This window comes from Pelodiscus sinensis, chromosome 4 (assembly GCF_052426305.1).
Source record: "Pelodiscus sinensis isolate ZL-2025 chromosome 4, ASM5242630v1, whole genome shotgun sequence".
NCBI lineage: Eukaryota > Metazoa > Chordata > Testudines > Trionychidae > Pelodiscus > Pelodiscus sinensis.
In genome coordinates, this window is record NC_143055.1 from 88,856,278 (window position 1) to 88,872,416 (window position 16,139).

At 43.4% G+C, this 16,139-nt stretch overlaps 1 protein-coding gene across 1 annotated transcript in view; it reads left to right on the plus strand.

The window, feature by feature from the left end:
* The window catches only part of LOC149524546 (uncharacterized), an 87,298-nt gene that overhangs the window by 24,562 nt on the left and 46,597 nt on the right, over positions 1–16,139 (plus strand). Inside the window, exon 3 of the mRNA XM_089778202.1 lies at positions 2,896–2,951. Coding sequence (XP_089634328.1) covers positions 2,896–2,951 — 56 coding nt within the window. The remainder of the gene's footprint in view (positions 1–2,895; positions 2,952–16,139) is intronic.

A 16,139-nucleotide genomic window follows, 5' to 3' on the forward strand; every position in this document is an offset into this window, starting at 1 on the left:
GGGGAAAAACAACTGAAGAGAGTTGGCATTTTTTCAAAGGGACATTACTAAAGACCCAAAAGCAAGCTATTCCACTTCATAGGAAAGATAGAAAATATGGCAAAAGACTGTCTTGAATCAAACAGGAGATCATGCGTGATATAAAAATAAAAAAGGAGTCCTGTAAATATGGAAGCTAGGACAAATTACAAAGGATGAATATAGGCAAATAATACAGGAATACAGGAGCAAGATTAGAGAGGCAAAGGCACAAAACGAGCTCAAACTAGCTACAGGCATAAAGGGAAACAAGAAGACATTCTATAAACATATTAGAAACAAGAGGAAGATGAAAGACATGGTAGGCCCATTGCTCAGTGAGGAGGGAGAAACAGTAACAGGAGACTTGGAAATGGCAGAGATGCTTAATGACTTCTTTGTTTCGGTCTTCACTGAGAAGTCTGATGAAGGAAAGCCTAACATAGTGAAAGCTAGTGGGAAGGGTGTAGGTTTAGAAGATAAAATCAAAAAAGAAGAAGTTAAAAAATCACTTAGAAAAGTTAGATGTCTGCAAGTTACCAAGGCCTGATGAAATGCATCCTAGAATACTCAATGAGCTGATAGAGGAGGTATCTGAACCTTTAACTATCATCTTTGGAAAATCATGGAAGACAGGAGAGATTCCAGAAGTTTTGAAAAGGGCAAATATAATGCTCTTCTATAAAAAGGGAAATAAAAACAACCCAGGAAACTATAGATCAGTCAGTTTAACTTCTGTGTCAGGAAAGATAATGGAGCAAGTAATTAAGGAAATCATCTGCAAACACTTGGAAGATAATAAGTGATAGGAAACAGCCAGCATGGATTTGTACAGAACAAATTATGTCAAACCAATCTGATAGCTTTCCTTGATAGGATAACAAGTCTTGTGGATAAGGGAGAAGTGGTGGATGTGGTATACCTAGACTTTAGTAAGGCATTTGATACGGTCTCTCATTATATTCTTATCAATAAACTAGGCAAATACAACTTAGATGGGGCTACTATAAGGTGAGTGCATAACTGGCTGGATAACCGCTCTCAGGGTATTTCTACACTACAGCGCTAATTCGAACTAAGCTAATTCAAACTAGCGCATCTCGACTTAAAAACTAGTTCGAATTAGCATTTTGCTAATTCGAACTAGCGTGTCCACACTGATTGGACGCAGGGGCGCATTTAAAGGCGGCTGAAACCGGTTCTGGCAGGGCATCAGGTCAGTAGTTGCTTTGTGTGGCTGCTGTCTGAGGCTATCTGAGGCTCGTGCTTAAAGAGACCCCCCTGGACAGCCAGTTCTCAGCTTTTCCGCTTGCTTGCCTACCTCGCCGGGGGCCGGAAAGCGTTTTTCTCTGCGCCCGTCTGTGTCGGTGCTTCCCTTCGGGGACGCTGCCGCAGGTGGCAACATGGAGCCAGAGCTCGTCCTGCACTTTCTGGTGCAGTTTATGGACTTGTTGCTACAAGCCTGCCAGCAATGGCTGGAGGGCCATCAATGGGACACACATCCCCATCCATGCCTCGGAACACCAGGCCTCCCAGTACGTGAACCGCAAGGGGTACTTCTCCGTCCTCCTGCAGGCCGTGTGTGACCACCGGGGACAGTTCATGGACATTAATGTGGGCTGGTCCGGCAAGGCACATGACGCTAGGGTGTACTGGAATTCCTCCGTGTGCCAGAGGCTGCATGCCGGGACCTTCTTCCCCGACCGCCACATCAGGGTCGGGGACGTGGACATGCCCGAGTGCCTGGTGGGGGATGCGGCCTACCCCCTACAACCCTGGCTCATGAAGCCCTACACGGGGCACCTCAACCCCTCCCGCCAGGCCTTCAATGCGAGGCTGACCAGGGCCCACATCATCATTGAGGGAGCCTTTGGGCAACTAAAAGCCCGATTTAGGTGCCTCCTCACCCGCCTCGACCTCGCCGAGCACAACATCCCTCCCGTGGTGGCAGCATGTTGTGTGCTGCACAGTTTGTGTGATAGGGAGGGGGAGGCTTTCCTGCCAGCCTGGATGGCTGAGGCTGACCGCATGGCTGGCCAGTACGCTCAGCCCTGCACTGCCGCCATCCGGGAAGCCCAGCGGGGGGCCGTCTGGATCTGGGAAGCCCTGCAGGAGAGCTTCCAGGTGGAGGAGGAGGACTGAACTCTCCCTGCATGCCCCACTGAGGCCTTCTTCCACCCTCCCCCCTTCCCCTTTCCCCTCCCTAACCTCCCTTCCTAATGTCAAATAAAGACATCTGTTTTGGCAAAAAAAACCTCTCTTTATTTTACATAACTGGGGTGGGGGGAGGGAGGAGTGATGGTGGGAAAGGGGAGAGGGAAACCTGGGAGGATGGAGCTGGAAGGAGGTGGAAGGGGAGGAAGGGAAGGGAAAGCTCAGGCTTGGAGGTCCGGCTGGCTCTCCCGTCTCACAACACTGCGGGTGCGGAGGCCTCGGGGGGGAGCGGGTGTGGAGGGTGGGCCAGGAGGGACAGGGGGTGTGGAGAAAGCGGGAGAGAGAGCAGGGGCAGCAGAGGGAGCAGGGGCAGCAGGGGTGGGAGGAGGAGCGAGAGCTGGGGCAGCCGCAGGAGCCGGAGCAGGAGGAGGCAGGAACCGGTCCACCAGGGTCTGGAGGTGGCCTCTGAGGCCACGGCCCTGCTCCTCCAGCGCATCCACACTCCGGTGGCGAAGCCGAAGGTCCTCCCGGACCCAGTGCTCCTGGTTGCGGAGCAGCTGCTCCATGAACCGGAGGTGCCGCCGCTGGTAGTCCTCCTCATTCCTGGCACGCCTACTGGCCCGGGTGCGGGTGGCTGTTGCAGGTGGGGTTGTGCGCCCTGCAGTCCCAGGTGCTGCAGCTGTGGTGAAACAAGAGCAGCGGTCAGTTCTCCCTGGGGACAAGGTGGGTGAAACCCAGCCCCCCTCTTCAAGGCCAAGGCCCCTGCATGACACCCAGCTGCTGCTCCATGGTGGGCAAGGCCCAGGCGCACGGTCCCTGGGCTCCTTCTTCCCCCCACCCCCCGTACACATAAGGGGATCATGATGGTACTCACAGGCAGAGGCCTCCCCGACCTCGGACTACACAGGAGATGTGGTCTGTGGGGTTCCTCGGGGATCCTGGGTCCTGGACAGGCTCACGGCAGGCTCCTGGCTCGCAGCGTCCTCTGGATCCTCCTCCTCGGTGTCCAGGACGGGTCCCTCTGCCCTGGGGTCGATGACCACCCGGGGGGCATGGATGGCGTGAGCCCCCAGGATGTGGTCCAGTGTGTGAAAGAGGGGGCAGGCCTCTGGGCTGGCCCCTGGCAGGCAGGCCCGGGAGTAGGACTGCCGCAGGTCCTTTATTTTACAGCGGACCTGTTCCCGGGTCCACTGGTGGCCTCTGGCGGCCAGGCTGGCAGCCATGCGGCCGTAAACAGCCGCGTTCCTGTGGCTAGTGCAGAGATCATGGACATTGGAGGCTTCCCCCCAAACCTCGATGAGGTCCACGATCTCCGCACTAGACCAAGTGGGCACCCGCCTCTTGTGGCCCCGAGCAGGCTCCTGGGAGCCGCCAGGCTGGTCCAGGGAAGAGGCGGAGGGCTCGGTGGCATTGGGTGGCTGGCTCATGGTGTGCCAGGTGCAGGGTCTGCTGTCTGGGTGCTGGTAGGCTTGCAACTGGCACAAACTGTGTAGCCAGCCCATGCCCCTTTAAGGGCTCCGGAGCCGGGAGGGGGCAGACAAGTTTCCCTGGTGTTGGCCAGAGTGGCCACCAGGGCAAGCTGGGAAGGGCTAGCCTCCCACTAGTTCGAATTAAGTGGCTACACAGCCCTTAATTCGAACTAGTTAATTCGAACAAGGCGTTAATCCTCGTAGAATGAGGTTTACCTATTTCAAATTAAGCGCTCCGCTAGTTCGAATTAAGTTTGAACTAGCGGAGTGCTAGTGTAGCGCCTATCAAAGTTAATTCAAACTAACGTCTGTTAGTTTGAATTAACTTTGGGTGTGTCTAGACTACTGAGTTTTGTCGACAAAAGTGGACTTTTGTCAACAAAACTATACCAGCATCTACACTACCGCTGAGTTCTGTCGATGTAACGTCGACAGAACTCAGCAGTTTTGTCGACGCTGGTATACCTCATTTTATGAGGCATAACACCTTCTGTCGACAGAGTTCTGTCGACAGAAGGTGTTATTGCCTGTAGGGTTGTGTCTAGACTACAGGGTTCTGTCGACAGTGCAGCTTGCTTTGTCGACAGAACTCAATGTGTCTGGACGCTCTTTGTTGACAGAAGTTTTGTTGACAAAACTTCTGTCGACAAAACCCGGTAGTCTAGACGTACCCTTTGTAGTGTAGACATACCCTCAGAGAGTAGTTATTAATGGTTCACAATCCTGCTGGAAAGGTATAATAAGTGGGCCTCCACAGGGGTCTGTTTTGGGACTGGTTCTGTTCTAATCTTCATCAACTATTTAGATATCAACATAGAGAATATACTTATTAAGTTTGCAGATGATACCAAACTGTGAGGGGTTGCAACTGCTTTGGAGGATAGGATCATAATTCAAAATGATCCGGACAAATTTGAGAAATGGCCTGAGGTAAATAGGATGAAGTTTAATACGAACAAATGCAAAGTGATCCACTTAGGAAGGAACAATCAGTTTCACACATACAGAATGGGAAGTGACTGTCTAGGAAGGAGTACAGCAGAAAGGGATCTAGAGGTTATGATGGACCACAAGCTTAATATGAATCAACAATGTGACGCTGTTGCAAAAAAAGCAAACATGATTCTAGGATGCATTGACAGGTGTGTTGTGGGCACGGCACGAGAAGTCATTCTTCCACTCTACTCTGCGCTGATTAGGCCTCAGTTGGAGTATTGTGTCCAGATCTGGGCACCACATTTCAAGAAAGATGTGAAGAAACTGGAGAAGGTCCAAAGAAGAGCAACAAGAATGATTAAAGGTCTAGAGAACATTACCTATGAAGGAAGACTGAAAGAATTGGGCTTGTTTAGTTTGGAAAAGAGAAGATTGAGAGGGGACATGATAGAGGTTTTCAGGTATCTATAAGGGTGTCACAAGGAGGAGGGAGAAAAATTGTTCTTCTTGGCCTCTGAGATAGAACAAGAAGCAATGAGCTTAAATTGTGGCAAGGAAGGTTTAGGCAGGACATTAAGAAAAAGTACCTAACTGACAGGGTGGTTAAACACTGGAATAAATTACCTAGGGAGATGGTGGAATCTCCATCTCTGGAGATATTTAAGAGTAGGTTAGATAAATGTCTATTAGGTATGGTCTAGAGGGTACTGGGTCCTGCCATGAGGGCAGAGGACTGGACTCGATGACCTCTCGAGGTCCCTTCCAGTTCTAGTATTCTATGATTCTATGATTCCTCAGACATGTCACCCACCTGCTAGCAACTAAAGAAGGAGAGCAGGCTGATTAAATACATCAACCCCTTACCTGTTCAAATAGAGGGTTTGACTTACGTCTTAAATTACACTTACTGTTAGAGAAATTAGTCATTAAAGTAAAGGACTGGACCAGCTGGAAAGATATTTGTGTGCGGAAGAAAGCAGTAAGAGAGTCTTGATGGCCAGGCAGATATTTGGGTCTTCTGTAGGTTGAATGATTAAGAACTTTGAGATTCCCTCATAAGCAGTTAATGCAAACATTCAGGATTTTCACAGGAGTGAAGGAAGGTTTATTTTGGGCTTGGTTTATTGTACAACTAGAAAGACATTTAATATGATTACTACAATTTATCCTCATCACATTGGAGTGACTTTGCCATCAATACTTAAAAGTCATTTTCCAAAGAATTGGTTCTGTGAGTAAATTCTGCACCCACTCAGGCTGAGTGGGTTGGGAATACAGTCACACATTTGTCATCACTCAGAGAAGCTTTTAAAGGAAGCTAGGCTGAAGGAGCAGTCTCTAAAAGAGGTAGATTAATCTGTTGGAAACTCCCTGCTGGAACAGTCTAACATTAACTGGCAATTTCTCATGATCCAGGTAATTTATTCATGAAACTTATGGAGGTTAATCAAAAGCGCATATAATTGTAATAAACAGAATACATAATGGACTAATCATGCAATTCAAAGCATTTTGTAATTTATTTGAAATATCAGATAAAAATAGCTAAGAGGTGTGCCAGGAAGCCAGCAAATAATTTGGAAACTGATGAGCATGGCCTACCTGCTGAACTATGAATAGATAAGGTAATGTCTAAAAGAATATAAATAGCTATAATAATGTAGAAAATATTCTATGTGCAGAAACTTTTATTTTTTAACGCGTATAATATTGATTTTTTTTCTTCTTAAATGCATGTTGTCTAAAGAATGGGCTTCAGAAAATTGTGTTTTCCCTCATTTAACAGAAGATGTCACAACAGGTGCTATCATACATATAAATAGATGCGTGTAAGAGCCAGTCTCTTGAGCTGTGCCCAACTGAGCAGTCAGGTAGGACATCAGTAGCTTGTATTAGTGGATGACACCTGGCTGCAGTGGCCTTTGTGAGCATTTCCTTTGTTCTCTACAGTGGGGAAGGATGGGAAGATGTGTACAGAAGCAAATATTTTGGCACTTCATCTACCTCTCCCCTGACCCATCGATGGCATTCTCCTTTCCCTTGTAAGCTGCTATGCAAAAGGCCCTCACAGAGCTGAGTTCTGAGTGATGAAATGAGTAAACGCCTCCTCTGTAGTCACTTCTATAGTCTCCTTGATCCAGAGTCCCTCCTTTACCAAACAATACATAAAATAATAATTGGACATGGTAGATTGGGCCATAATCAAGTAGTACCAAGGCTCTATAAAATATAGATGCTTTTGGAAATAATGCGTTTGTTCTTTTCTTTGTCTGCTCCTCTTATGGGCATGCTGGGAGCATCTCAAACCTTCTATCAGCTTTTAGCTTAGCCATTCAACACTCTACTTGCTTGGACCATTAACTTCATCAGACATTCCAGAAGTGACGCTGGTCCTATGTCTATTAACATCGGGTCTTCAGGAGGGGTGTGCGTATGCTAGGCTAAGGAATTCTTTGTCTTAGGAGTGTTGCCAGAGGAAGTTCTAGAACTGTATTACGTTCTGATAATTTTATGCTTTCTGATGTTTGTTACTCTTTTGTTCATTTTAATAAAGGTTTTAATTAATTGGTATTATCTTCAGTTTTTGCCATGTGCCCTGGAACTCCCCTTCTAAGATAGTACGCTCTGGGTTCTCTCTCTTTCTCTGTAACCTGAATTGGGATAAGAATGTAAACATCTGCGGGTCAGATGTGGACAGTTGGGAGCCATAATCCTTAGCCCACAAATTCAGGTCTACATACCCCTGATTCAACAAGCAAGCTCACTGTCATGCAGAATGGCCAGATCGTCACCACTGCCCAGTTACAGAGCCAGATTTGTGGCTTGAAGCTATAGACAACAAATGCTTATCACAAAGACAACAGTTCAGGACATACCCATTATGGTTTGGAACATATATATTATGTGGTGCATTTCCTGTGCTGACTTACTTGTTTTCCTGATTCTGTTTGGGCACCTCAAGCCCATTCTCCACTTAATCAGAATCTTTATTTTTATTTCTAACACTCGTAAGTGAGCATCTCAATCTTGACTGTACTCCTTGCTATAAACTTGCTTTCTTGGAGTATTTGTGTATCGCCTTTAGCCATTTGCTGCCCTATTGCCATGGATGCACTGTTAGGCTGATTAGCTCCTGCCCCCTGACATATTTTCTATGGGTCTGCAGAAGTTAGAAAAACATATCTGCTCTTCCATAAAGATGCATTATCTAGCAGCCTGTCACAACTTTTACTATATATGTGCTTCCCCCCTTTTTGTTACCTAGATTATAATTATATGCAGGTACTGTTACCACTTTAGGTACATTTTCATGCAATTTTGACAATAACGTTCTTATTTTTTTAATGAACAATGGAAAATTGGGGTCAGTATCTTGTATTTCTCTCACTTATCAAAATGTTTAACTAGAGTATACCATTGAGATTAAGCCTGAATCATTATAGTTGTTTTCTTGTTTCAGCTCCCCCAAACCTCAGGCTCCCTCCAGGCAGTGCAAAAACCTTGATGGCTATGGGCTTAGGTCACACCACTTAGTATCAAGGAAATGTCAGACCTTGTTTTCTTTCTCCTGTTCAGCTCATTAGCCAAAGTGTATTCTTTACCACAGCAGGTCTGCACACTGCATCTTAACCCAGTACATGATTTTGGGATGTGATCCCAGGATGATCTACCATACAGGGTGAAAATATGAGTGCTCTGTCACAATAAGCCAGCTATGACATCTTCTTGTGTTCACTTTACAAAGCTTGACAGTTCTGCAAGATGCAATGTTAAAGAAAATGTCAATTTCCCTCTCAGCTTTGTTAATATAATGTACCTGGAGGAATCAAAGTTCTTTGCCAATCCAAATACACATGTCTAGATGCTCTTAGCAGATGGCCAGTCCTTGACAGTCTGTTGGTTGCATGACAAGAGCTTGCTCATATCTAAATGAGTAGAAAAATCATGTATAATTAAAAGGTAATTGGGGAAAATTTAAAATTTAGAAAAAAACTTTTCTGTTTCATCAAATTGAGATATTTCTGAATTATGGGAGGTTTTGAAGTACATATTTATCCTATATTTCTAGTAGAAGTGGTTTTGAAAAATAAGGTATTTATATTAAGGAGGAATATCCTTTTCCCACATAGAAAAGTATGTATCTATTATTTTTATTTAAATTGCATATAAGACCATAAGGATTTTGTATATGTTCATGTTACACAAAACAATGAATTAAAAGAACACTCAGGTTGCAAATTCTACCACTCAGAGTTGAGGAAATGCCAGAATTAAGGTCACTTGTCCAGGGTCAGGGATGGAATCCAGTTCTCAATGATAACATTTAACTGTCTAAGGGCTCATCTAGACAACATCCCTCTTTCGAAAGAGGAATATAAATTAGGCAGATGGAAAGTGCAAATGAAGTGTGGATTTAAATATCCTGTGATTTAAATATCAAAAGTCATTTTTTAAAACCAGTGTAGTAATTTCAATTCAATGAGAATAATCACTTTGGATACAGGTTAGTAACCAGCTCAGATATATAATATGATGTGATCACAGGCAAACTCATTAAATCTTTTTTATTTATATTTAGTGACTTCAGTGCAATCCCCTCTCCCTCACCTTAGCCTTACATGGTTTGTGAGGAGATAAGCTTTTCACTCATCTACTAAAGAGCAAGAAATACCAGATTGATCAAACTATTGACCTACAGGTGAAAGGACCTGTGTCCCATTACCAGTCACTGGAATTGCCAAGCTTCCCATATCGTTTCATTTATATGGAAAATGATGATCAAAACAACAATGCTGTGCAAGCATGTTTTCCCTTCATCTTGTTTGAGCCTAAACTCTTTTTGCCTTATTCTTCTACCTACAATGCTTTCAATCAGAAGTGAATCCATTAACATCAGTGGTGTAAATGCAATGTAGGTGGAATAACAATCAGAACCCTAACAGTGCAATTTCGTCTGCTAAGCATTCTAGGCAAGCCTACTCTGAGAAATTATCTTTGAACAAAGAAACATTGTAACCTTTAAAAATGAGCTCTGACTCTAATAAACCCAAAGATCAAAGCTATTTAAACTTAAATATTCCAGGATTTCACAACATCATTTTTAGAATTTCAAAGACTGTTCTTATCAGGGGAAAATATAATAAAAGCATAAATCAAATGGAAGTTGTTCTAGGCAGCAAATAGTGATCACAGAAAACAAATTCATATGGGAGTGATTTGTTAAGGTGCTGGATCCTAAAATAAGTCGCAGAGAAAATATTGTCACTTCCAAGAAGACAGGTGAAACAAAACGTATTTGCACAAAATGGCACAGATTAATAGGTGGTGTATAATGTTTCTCCAACATAATGTGCCTTGACTTACATGCATTATGAACCTGAAAAAAGCACCCTGTTTTAAGATCTGTTGGAACTTTTTCTAGGATTGTAGGTTGCACAAGAAGTTTCTTTCACTGCTGGCTCTCAGGCATCTGTTCCAACTTAGTTCACTGTATAGCTTCTCTCATAAATCAAACACAGTACTCGTGATAACTCTCTCTAGCAGCAACTTTCAGAATAAAATGAGCATCTCTTATTGCATTTATGTTTTCAAGTGCCTATTTATTAACTCATTCAAGGGTAGTTATTTAGGATACCAGCTTCCATAAACTAAAACAAAGAGAACAGTTAAACCTATATAAGTACTGTTCCCAAACAATTCGCTCCTCCTTTTAAATGTTTCTGTGCACACCAAGGCTGCAGTGACATAGAGCACTTAGTATAAGGGCGAATATTTGCATTTAGTCAGTTACATGTCTAGATTGCTAATTACACAAGAAAGGTACAAACAGCACATTGGTCTGTAGCCTGTATCAAATTTACTTATTTCATTCAGGAAATATGTCTAGCCCAGTAATATTGAATCAGAAAAAAGATTACACTATAAATTTGGATCTCTGATACTAAATATAGGAAGGTGCCTTGTCTCTGCTGCTGAACTGGTAGTCATTAAAATGCTAACATTTATTCAGTGTTACCACACACTGGTGGTATCTGAGATGTAGTAAAGTGAATTTTGTGACTTAGTAAAAGGCACACTAAAGCTGTAAGTCAACCTAAGTTATGCTACTTCAGTTGCATAAGTTACATACCTGAATTAATCATAAGCTAGGTTGACTGACAATGGTATCTATACCACTCTCTTGATGAAAAATGCTTTATACCTCCACCATTGACTTAGCTTGTATTCCCAGAACCTGTTGCATTGATCACAGCAGTGCTGATTTAGTTATAAGTATAGGTAAGCCCCGAGAATAGAAAATAAGTGTTTTGTCAGATCACTTTTATAATTGTTTCGATCTAATTTACAACTTCTTTCCTGGTATTAGTTTCCTATACGTTTCAATATTAACCATAATTCATGCAGTATTGAGCATGGTAGAACCACACAAGCACTCTTCTTCCAGCCCAGCGCTTACCTCTGTACACTCTGTGGACCATGGCCTGACAGGAGATCCCTGGAGGGCAAAATTATAACTGTCTTCTGAAGTGCCTGTGCCATGGAAATCCTGCCCCAGCCTGAAGGAATTCTAAATGATTCTTTTCCTCACTTTGACCCATTTATCCAGTATAAAGGATTTCACTCCATGCCTCCTGCTTGCACTATGTTGCATTCATTAGACTGAATAAGCCAACGTGCTGGGGGTGTGGCTTGGAAGCTAGAGTGGGGCTTTGTGTGTGGAGGAGTTCACATTTTTTCTTCTACTAAATCCCTTTAATCTTTCCTCATCTCTATCCTATTTCCTTGCATCTGTGTGTCTTAAAGCACAGTTTAAAATCTGGTTCTATATCTCTAAAGTATTCTAATAAAAATGCTAAAATGAATATTTACCTAAAGTTAGACACCAAAGCAAAAGTGACATGATTTTCAGAAGGGTTGTGTTCCTGAAGCTCTCTGTAAGTCCTATATAAACATCTGAGGTGATTCTAATATTCATATGCCCAATGACCTAGAACCACATTACTTTTATGCATAAATTGAAGTATTTCTATGGATTTACTTCTAGTTTATAGTGCTTTTATGTTTATGCAGTGCTTACAAAATGTGCAATTGATTATGTTAACAAGATAAATTACATCTGACTTATCTTCAAACTTCAGTGCAGCTTTGGGCTATCCTGAAACGAGTTTAATATTGAATCCTGAATTTCCCTTGAGCAGAAATTTAGAATCTTGATGATTTGGACATAGTGCTGAGTGATCACTAGACTCTAGGGCTGTGTCTAGACTGCAGGGTTTTTTCGAAAAAAGTAGCCTTTTCTTTCTACGGCAGTACTCCTCATTTCATGAGGAAGAACACCTTTTTTCGAAAGTGCTCTTTTGAAAAAAGGCATTCTTGAATGCAAACAGGACTTTTTCGAAAGAGAGCATCCAGACTGCCTGGGTGCTCTTTCAAAAAAGCAGCTTGCTTTTTTGAAAGTACTGCTTGCAGTCTAGACGTAGCCTAGGAGAACACCACCAAAATAATTTTAATTGGTGAGTGTATCCAGGATTTAAATTGAAATATCTAGGAGAAAACATTAGATAAAATACCCACTAATCTCATAAATTAAAGAGTGTTGGTATCTATGTTCCTTCGCCCTACCCTCCTATGATAGAGATAACATACAGTTTATAATAGTCCCACTATTAATCTGACCATTTTGCATTTGACCACTTTTCATAGTTACCTGTATTCCCGCAATGAACTATTGAATTTGTTTACTTCAGAATGAGGGACTCTGTCCAATGTCTTCAACAGATTGTCTTGAAAATAGTGGCATCCTTATCTGAGCATAAAGAGGAGATTATGACCTGACTGTCATGTACCAGTAGAAATTGTCTGTCTCTCTCTTTCTGTGTCAAGAGACTTTTGGCAGGAACATAATATTCACTTCAAAATCAGTTTGTTCCTTAGTCTTTTTTTTTTCCATACATTCCATTCATCTGCTCCTCCCTCTTCCAAACAGTCTTCAGCCCTCCAGACTGATTAGATCCTAATTCTTTTGGCATGCTGTCAACTTGTCCCAGTCACAATAACTATTAGGCCTTTGCTTTTTCTACTCCTCTGCAATTTTGTTTCCCTTTCTCCGCTTCATGTCTTTTCTTTGTGATTTTCACCTATTTTGCCTGAAGCTGTCTTCTGACAATATGTTACCACCTCTCTCTGTGGATTTGTTCTTTGCCTGCCCAAGTAATTTATTTATGTGTTAGTTTTCTCTTTTCTGTTTTCTAGGCTGTTTGGCTTTGTGTCTACTGCTTTTCATTTGCTTTAGATATTTAATATATTATTAAGAATTTGAAACAGGAGGGTATTTATACCTTTTAATGCAACAAAGTAATCATGTCATGTGTGTTTCTAAAATACCTGAAATTCCTCATGCTCTTATTCCAAAATAACACATCATATATGCTTATGAAGACTGAAGAACTAGGATAGCGAGAAGCTTTATGTGCATGTGTGTGTGCGTGCATGCGTATGCATGTGCATATTTGGCTGCTAAATGATATATTTAGAGTAAATGCCAAAATAAATAAAAATCAGTCTTTGGATTGTTATTGTCTATTCTTGCATTTTTGTTATATATATATATATATATATATACAGAGAGAGAGAGAGAGAGAGAGAGAGAGAGAGAGAGGGAACAAATCTTTCCAATCTAAACCCTTCAAATTCTGGTACTTGAATGTGACAGAAATTCCATCATATTGTTTGTCCCTAAGCTCCAAAAATAAACCGAGATTCATATTCAACTCAAGATGGGGTTACTGTTCCTTTTCATTATTTTTTTTCCACTAAGAAAAAGTATAATGAAAGCAGACATTAGAAATCCAGCAGCAAAGATATCAAATAGATACTACGTTTATTGTTCCCCCCATGCTACAATTTTAACATGTTGAAATTGTTTGGTCTGACATGCACAAAATGATGATGTCATGCTATCTAATCCGATTTCCTTAGGAAATACATGGAGACTGAATTCCTTAGATGTCTGCACTGTCTGGTCCATAAAGAGATTCGTCTGAGCCAGAAACAATGCCTCCACCACAAATTGGACTCCTTTGTGGCACGAATATGAATGAATAGGATAAAAGACTATTTTTTCTTCTGTTGTCTATGGCTTTTGCATTTAATTTAATGTAATTTAATTTATTTACAGTTATAAGAGTCAGTTATAGGATAAGAAAATAGTGTGAGAAACTTGTGCATTTTGGGAAGGAACACGTGCCATTACAAGAAGTTTAACTGGAATACCACTTATCAAATAATGCTATTTGATACAAGATCAGTGGTCATTAAGTTTATTATTGTCTTTCAGCTTCATTTTGCAGGGTACCCTATGTCCGTCAGCCCACTTCAGAGTGTAGATGAGTCTACAGTGAGAGGCAGTAATATGTTTTGGGTTGTCATATCATTATTTCAAATAACCCATATATGCCTTACCTTCTGAAATGAGAGAAGTTGTATACAAAGCAGATCCAAAAGAAGGTGAAAGTGATTATGGGTACTCTGAGGGTGTTCATTAACTTTTTGTTAATAAGATGTATGACCAAGGTGATTTTTCCATCTTTCCTGGTCCACGTGGTTATAATCACTCCTCTTACATATAGACTTCGCCACATATTTATGTCCTCCAGATTGGACTCCTGTGCTCTACACAGAGCTATGCTTGATAATCTCATGAATTTTCAGATACTGTCACTGCTCATTTACTTAACAGAGCTTATGATTTGGTAAAAATCCCATGAACTACATTAGCTTCTGATTCATTACCGGATGTAATTAAAGTTGTTGATTTTAATCTATATATTTTGGGAATTCATCTGCAAACATCTGGAAAACAATAAGGTGATAGGTAACAACCAGTATGGATCGGTAAAGAACAAATCATGTCAAACCAATGTGATAGCTTTCTTTGATGGGATATCAAGCTTTGTGGATAAGAGAGAAGAAGTGGATGTGGTATACTTAGACTTTAGTAAAGCTTTTGATATAGTCTCACATGACCTTCTTATCAGCAAACTAGGGAAATACAACCTAAAAGGGGCTACTACAAGGTGGGTGCATAACTGGCTGAATAACTGTTCTAAGAGAGTAATTATTAATGGTTCACAATCATGCTGGGTGGGCATAACAAGTGAGGTTTCGCAAGGGTCTGTTTTAAGACTGGTTCTGTTCATCAATGATTTAGATGATGGCATTGAGAGTATGATTATTAAGTTTGCAGATGATACCAAGCTAGGAGGGATTGTAAGTGCTCTGGAGGATAGGGTCAAAATTCAAAATGATCTGGATGAACTGGTTTGAAGTAAACAGGATGAAGTTTAATAAGAACAAATGCAAAATACTCCACTTAGGAAAGAACAATCAGTTTCACACACACACACAGGGTGGCTGTGTCTACTCTGCACCCCTTTTCCGGAAAAGGGATGCAGATTAGACACTTCCGAATTGCAAATCTGCAGGGGATTTAAATATCCCCCACGGCATTTGCATTTACATGGCTGCCGCTTTTTTCCGGCTTGGGGATAAGCCGGAGAAAAGCGCCAGTCTAGACGCGATTCTCTGGAAAATAAGCTCTTTTCCGGAGGATTTCTTATTCCTACTTTCAAGGTGCCGTCACTGGTAGTCCTCCAGGTTCCTGGTGTGCTTGCTGGCCCGGGTGCAGGTGGCTGTTGCAGGCGTGGTGGTGCACCCTGCAGTCCCAGGTGCTCTGGCTGTGGTGAAACAAGAGCGGTGGTCAGTTCTCCCTGGGGACACGGTGGGTGAAACCCAGCCCCCCTCTGCAAGGTGAGGTCGGCATGTGGGGAATGGGCTCGGGCATGATACCCAGCTGCTGCTCCATGGTGGGCAAGGCCCAGGCGCATGGTCCCTGGGCTCCCTCTCCCCCCACCCTCCCATACACATAAGGGGAGCATGATGGCACTCACATGTGGAGCCTTCCCCAGCCTTGGACGACACATCCGATGTGCTCTATGGGGTGCCTCAGGAGTCCTGGGTCCTGGGCAGGCTCCCCGCAGGTTCCTGGCTCTCGGCATCCTCCTCCTCCATGTCCAGGACAGGTCCCTCTGCCCTGGGGTCGATCACCACCCGGGAGACATGGAAGGCATGAGCCCCCAGGATGTGGTCCAGGGCCTCAAAGTGGGGGCAGGCTTCCGGGTCAGCCCCTGGTTGGGAGGCTCTGGAGTAGGACTGTCGCGGGTCCTTGACCTTGCAGCGGACCTGCTCCCGGGTCCGCATGTGTCCTCTGGTGGCCAGGCTGTCAGCCATGCGGCTGTAGATGACCGCATTCCTGTGGCTAGTGTGGAGATCGTGGATGTTGGAGGCTTCCCCCCAAACCTCGATGAGGTCCACCATCTCCGCACTAGACCAGGCAGGCACCTGCCTCTTGCGGCCCCGGGCAGTCTCCTGGGAGCTGCCAGCCTGGTCCTGGGAAGAGGCGGAGGGTTGGGTGGCAGCGGGTGGCTGGCTCATGCCATGCCAGGTGCAGGGTCTGCTGGCTGGGTGCTGGCAGGTTTGCAACTGGCACGAGCACCATAACTA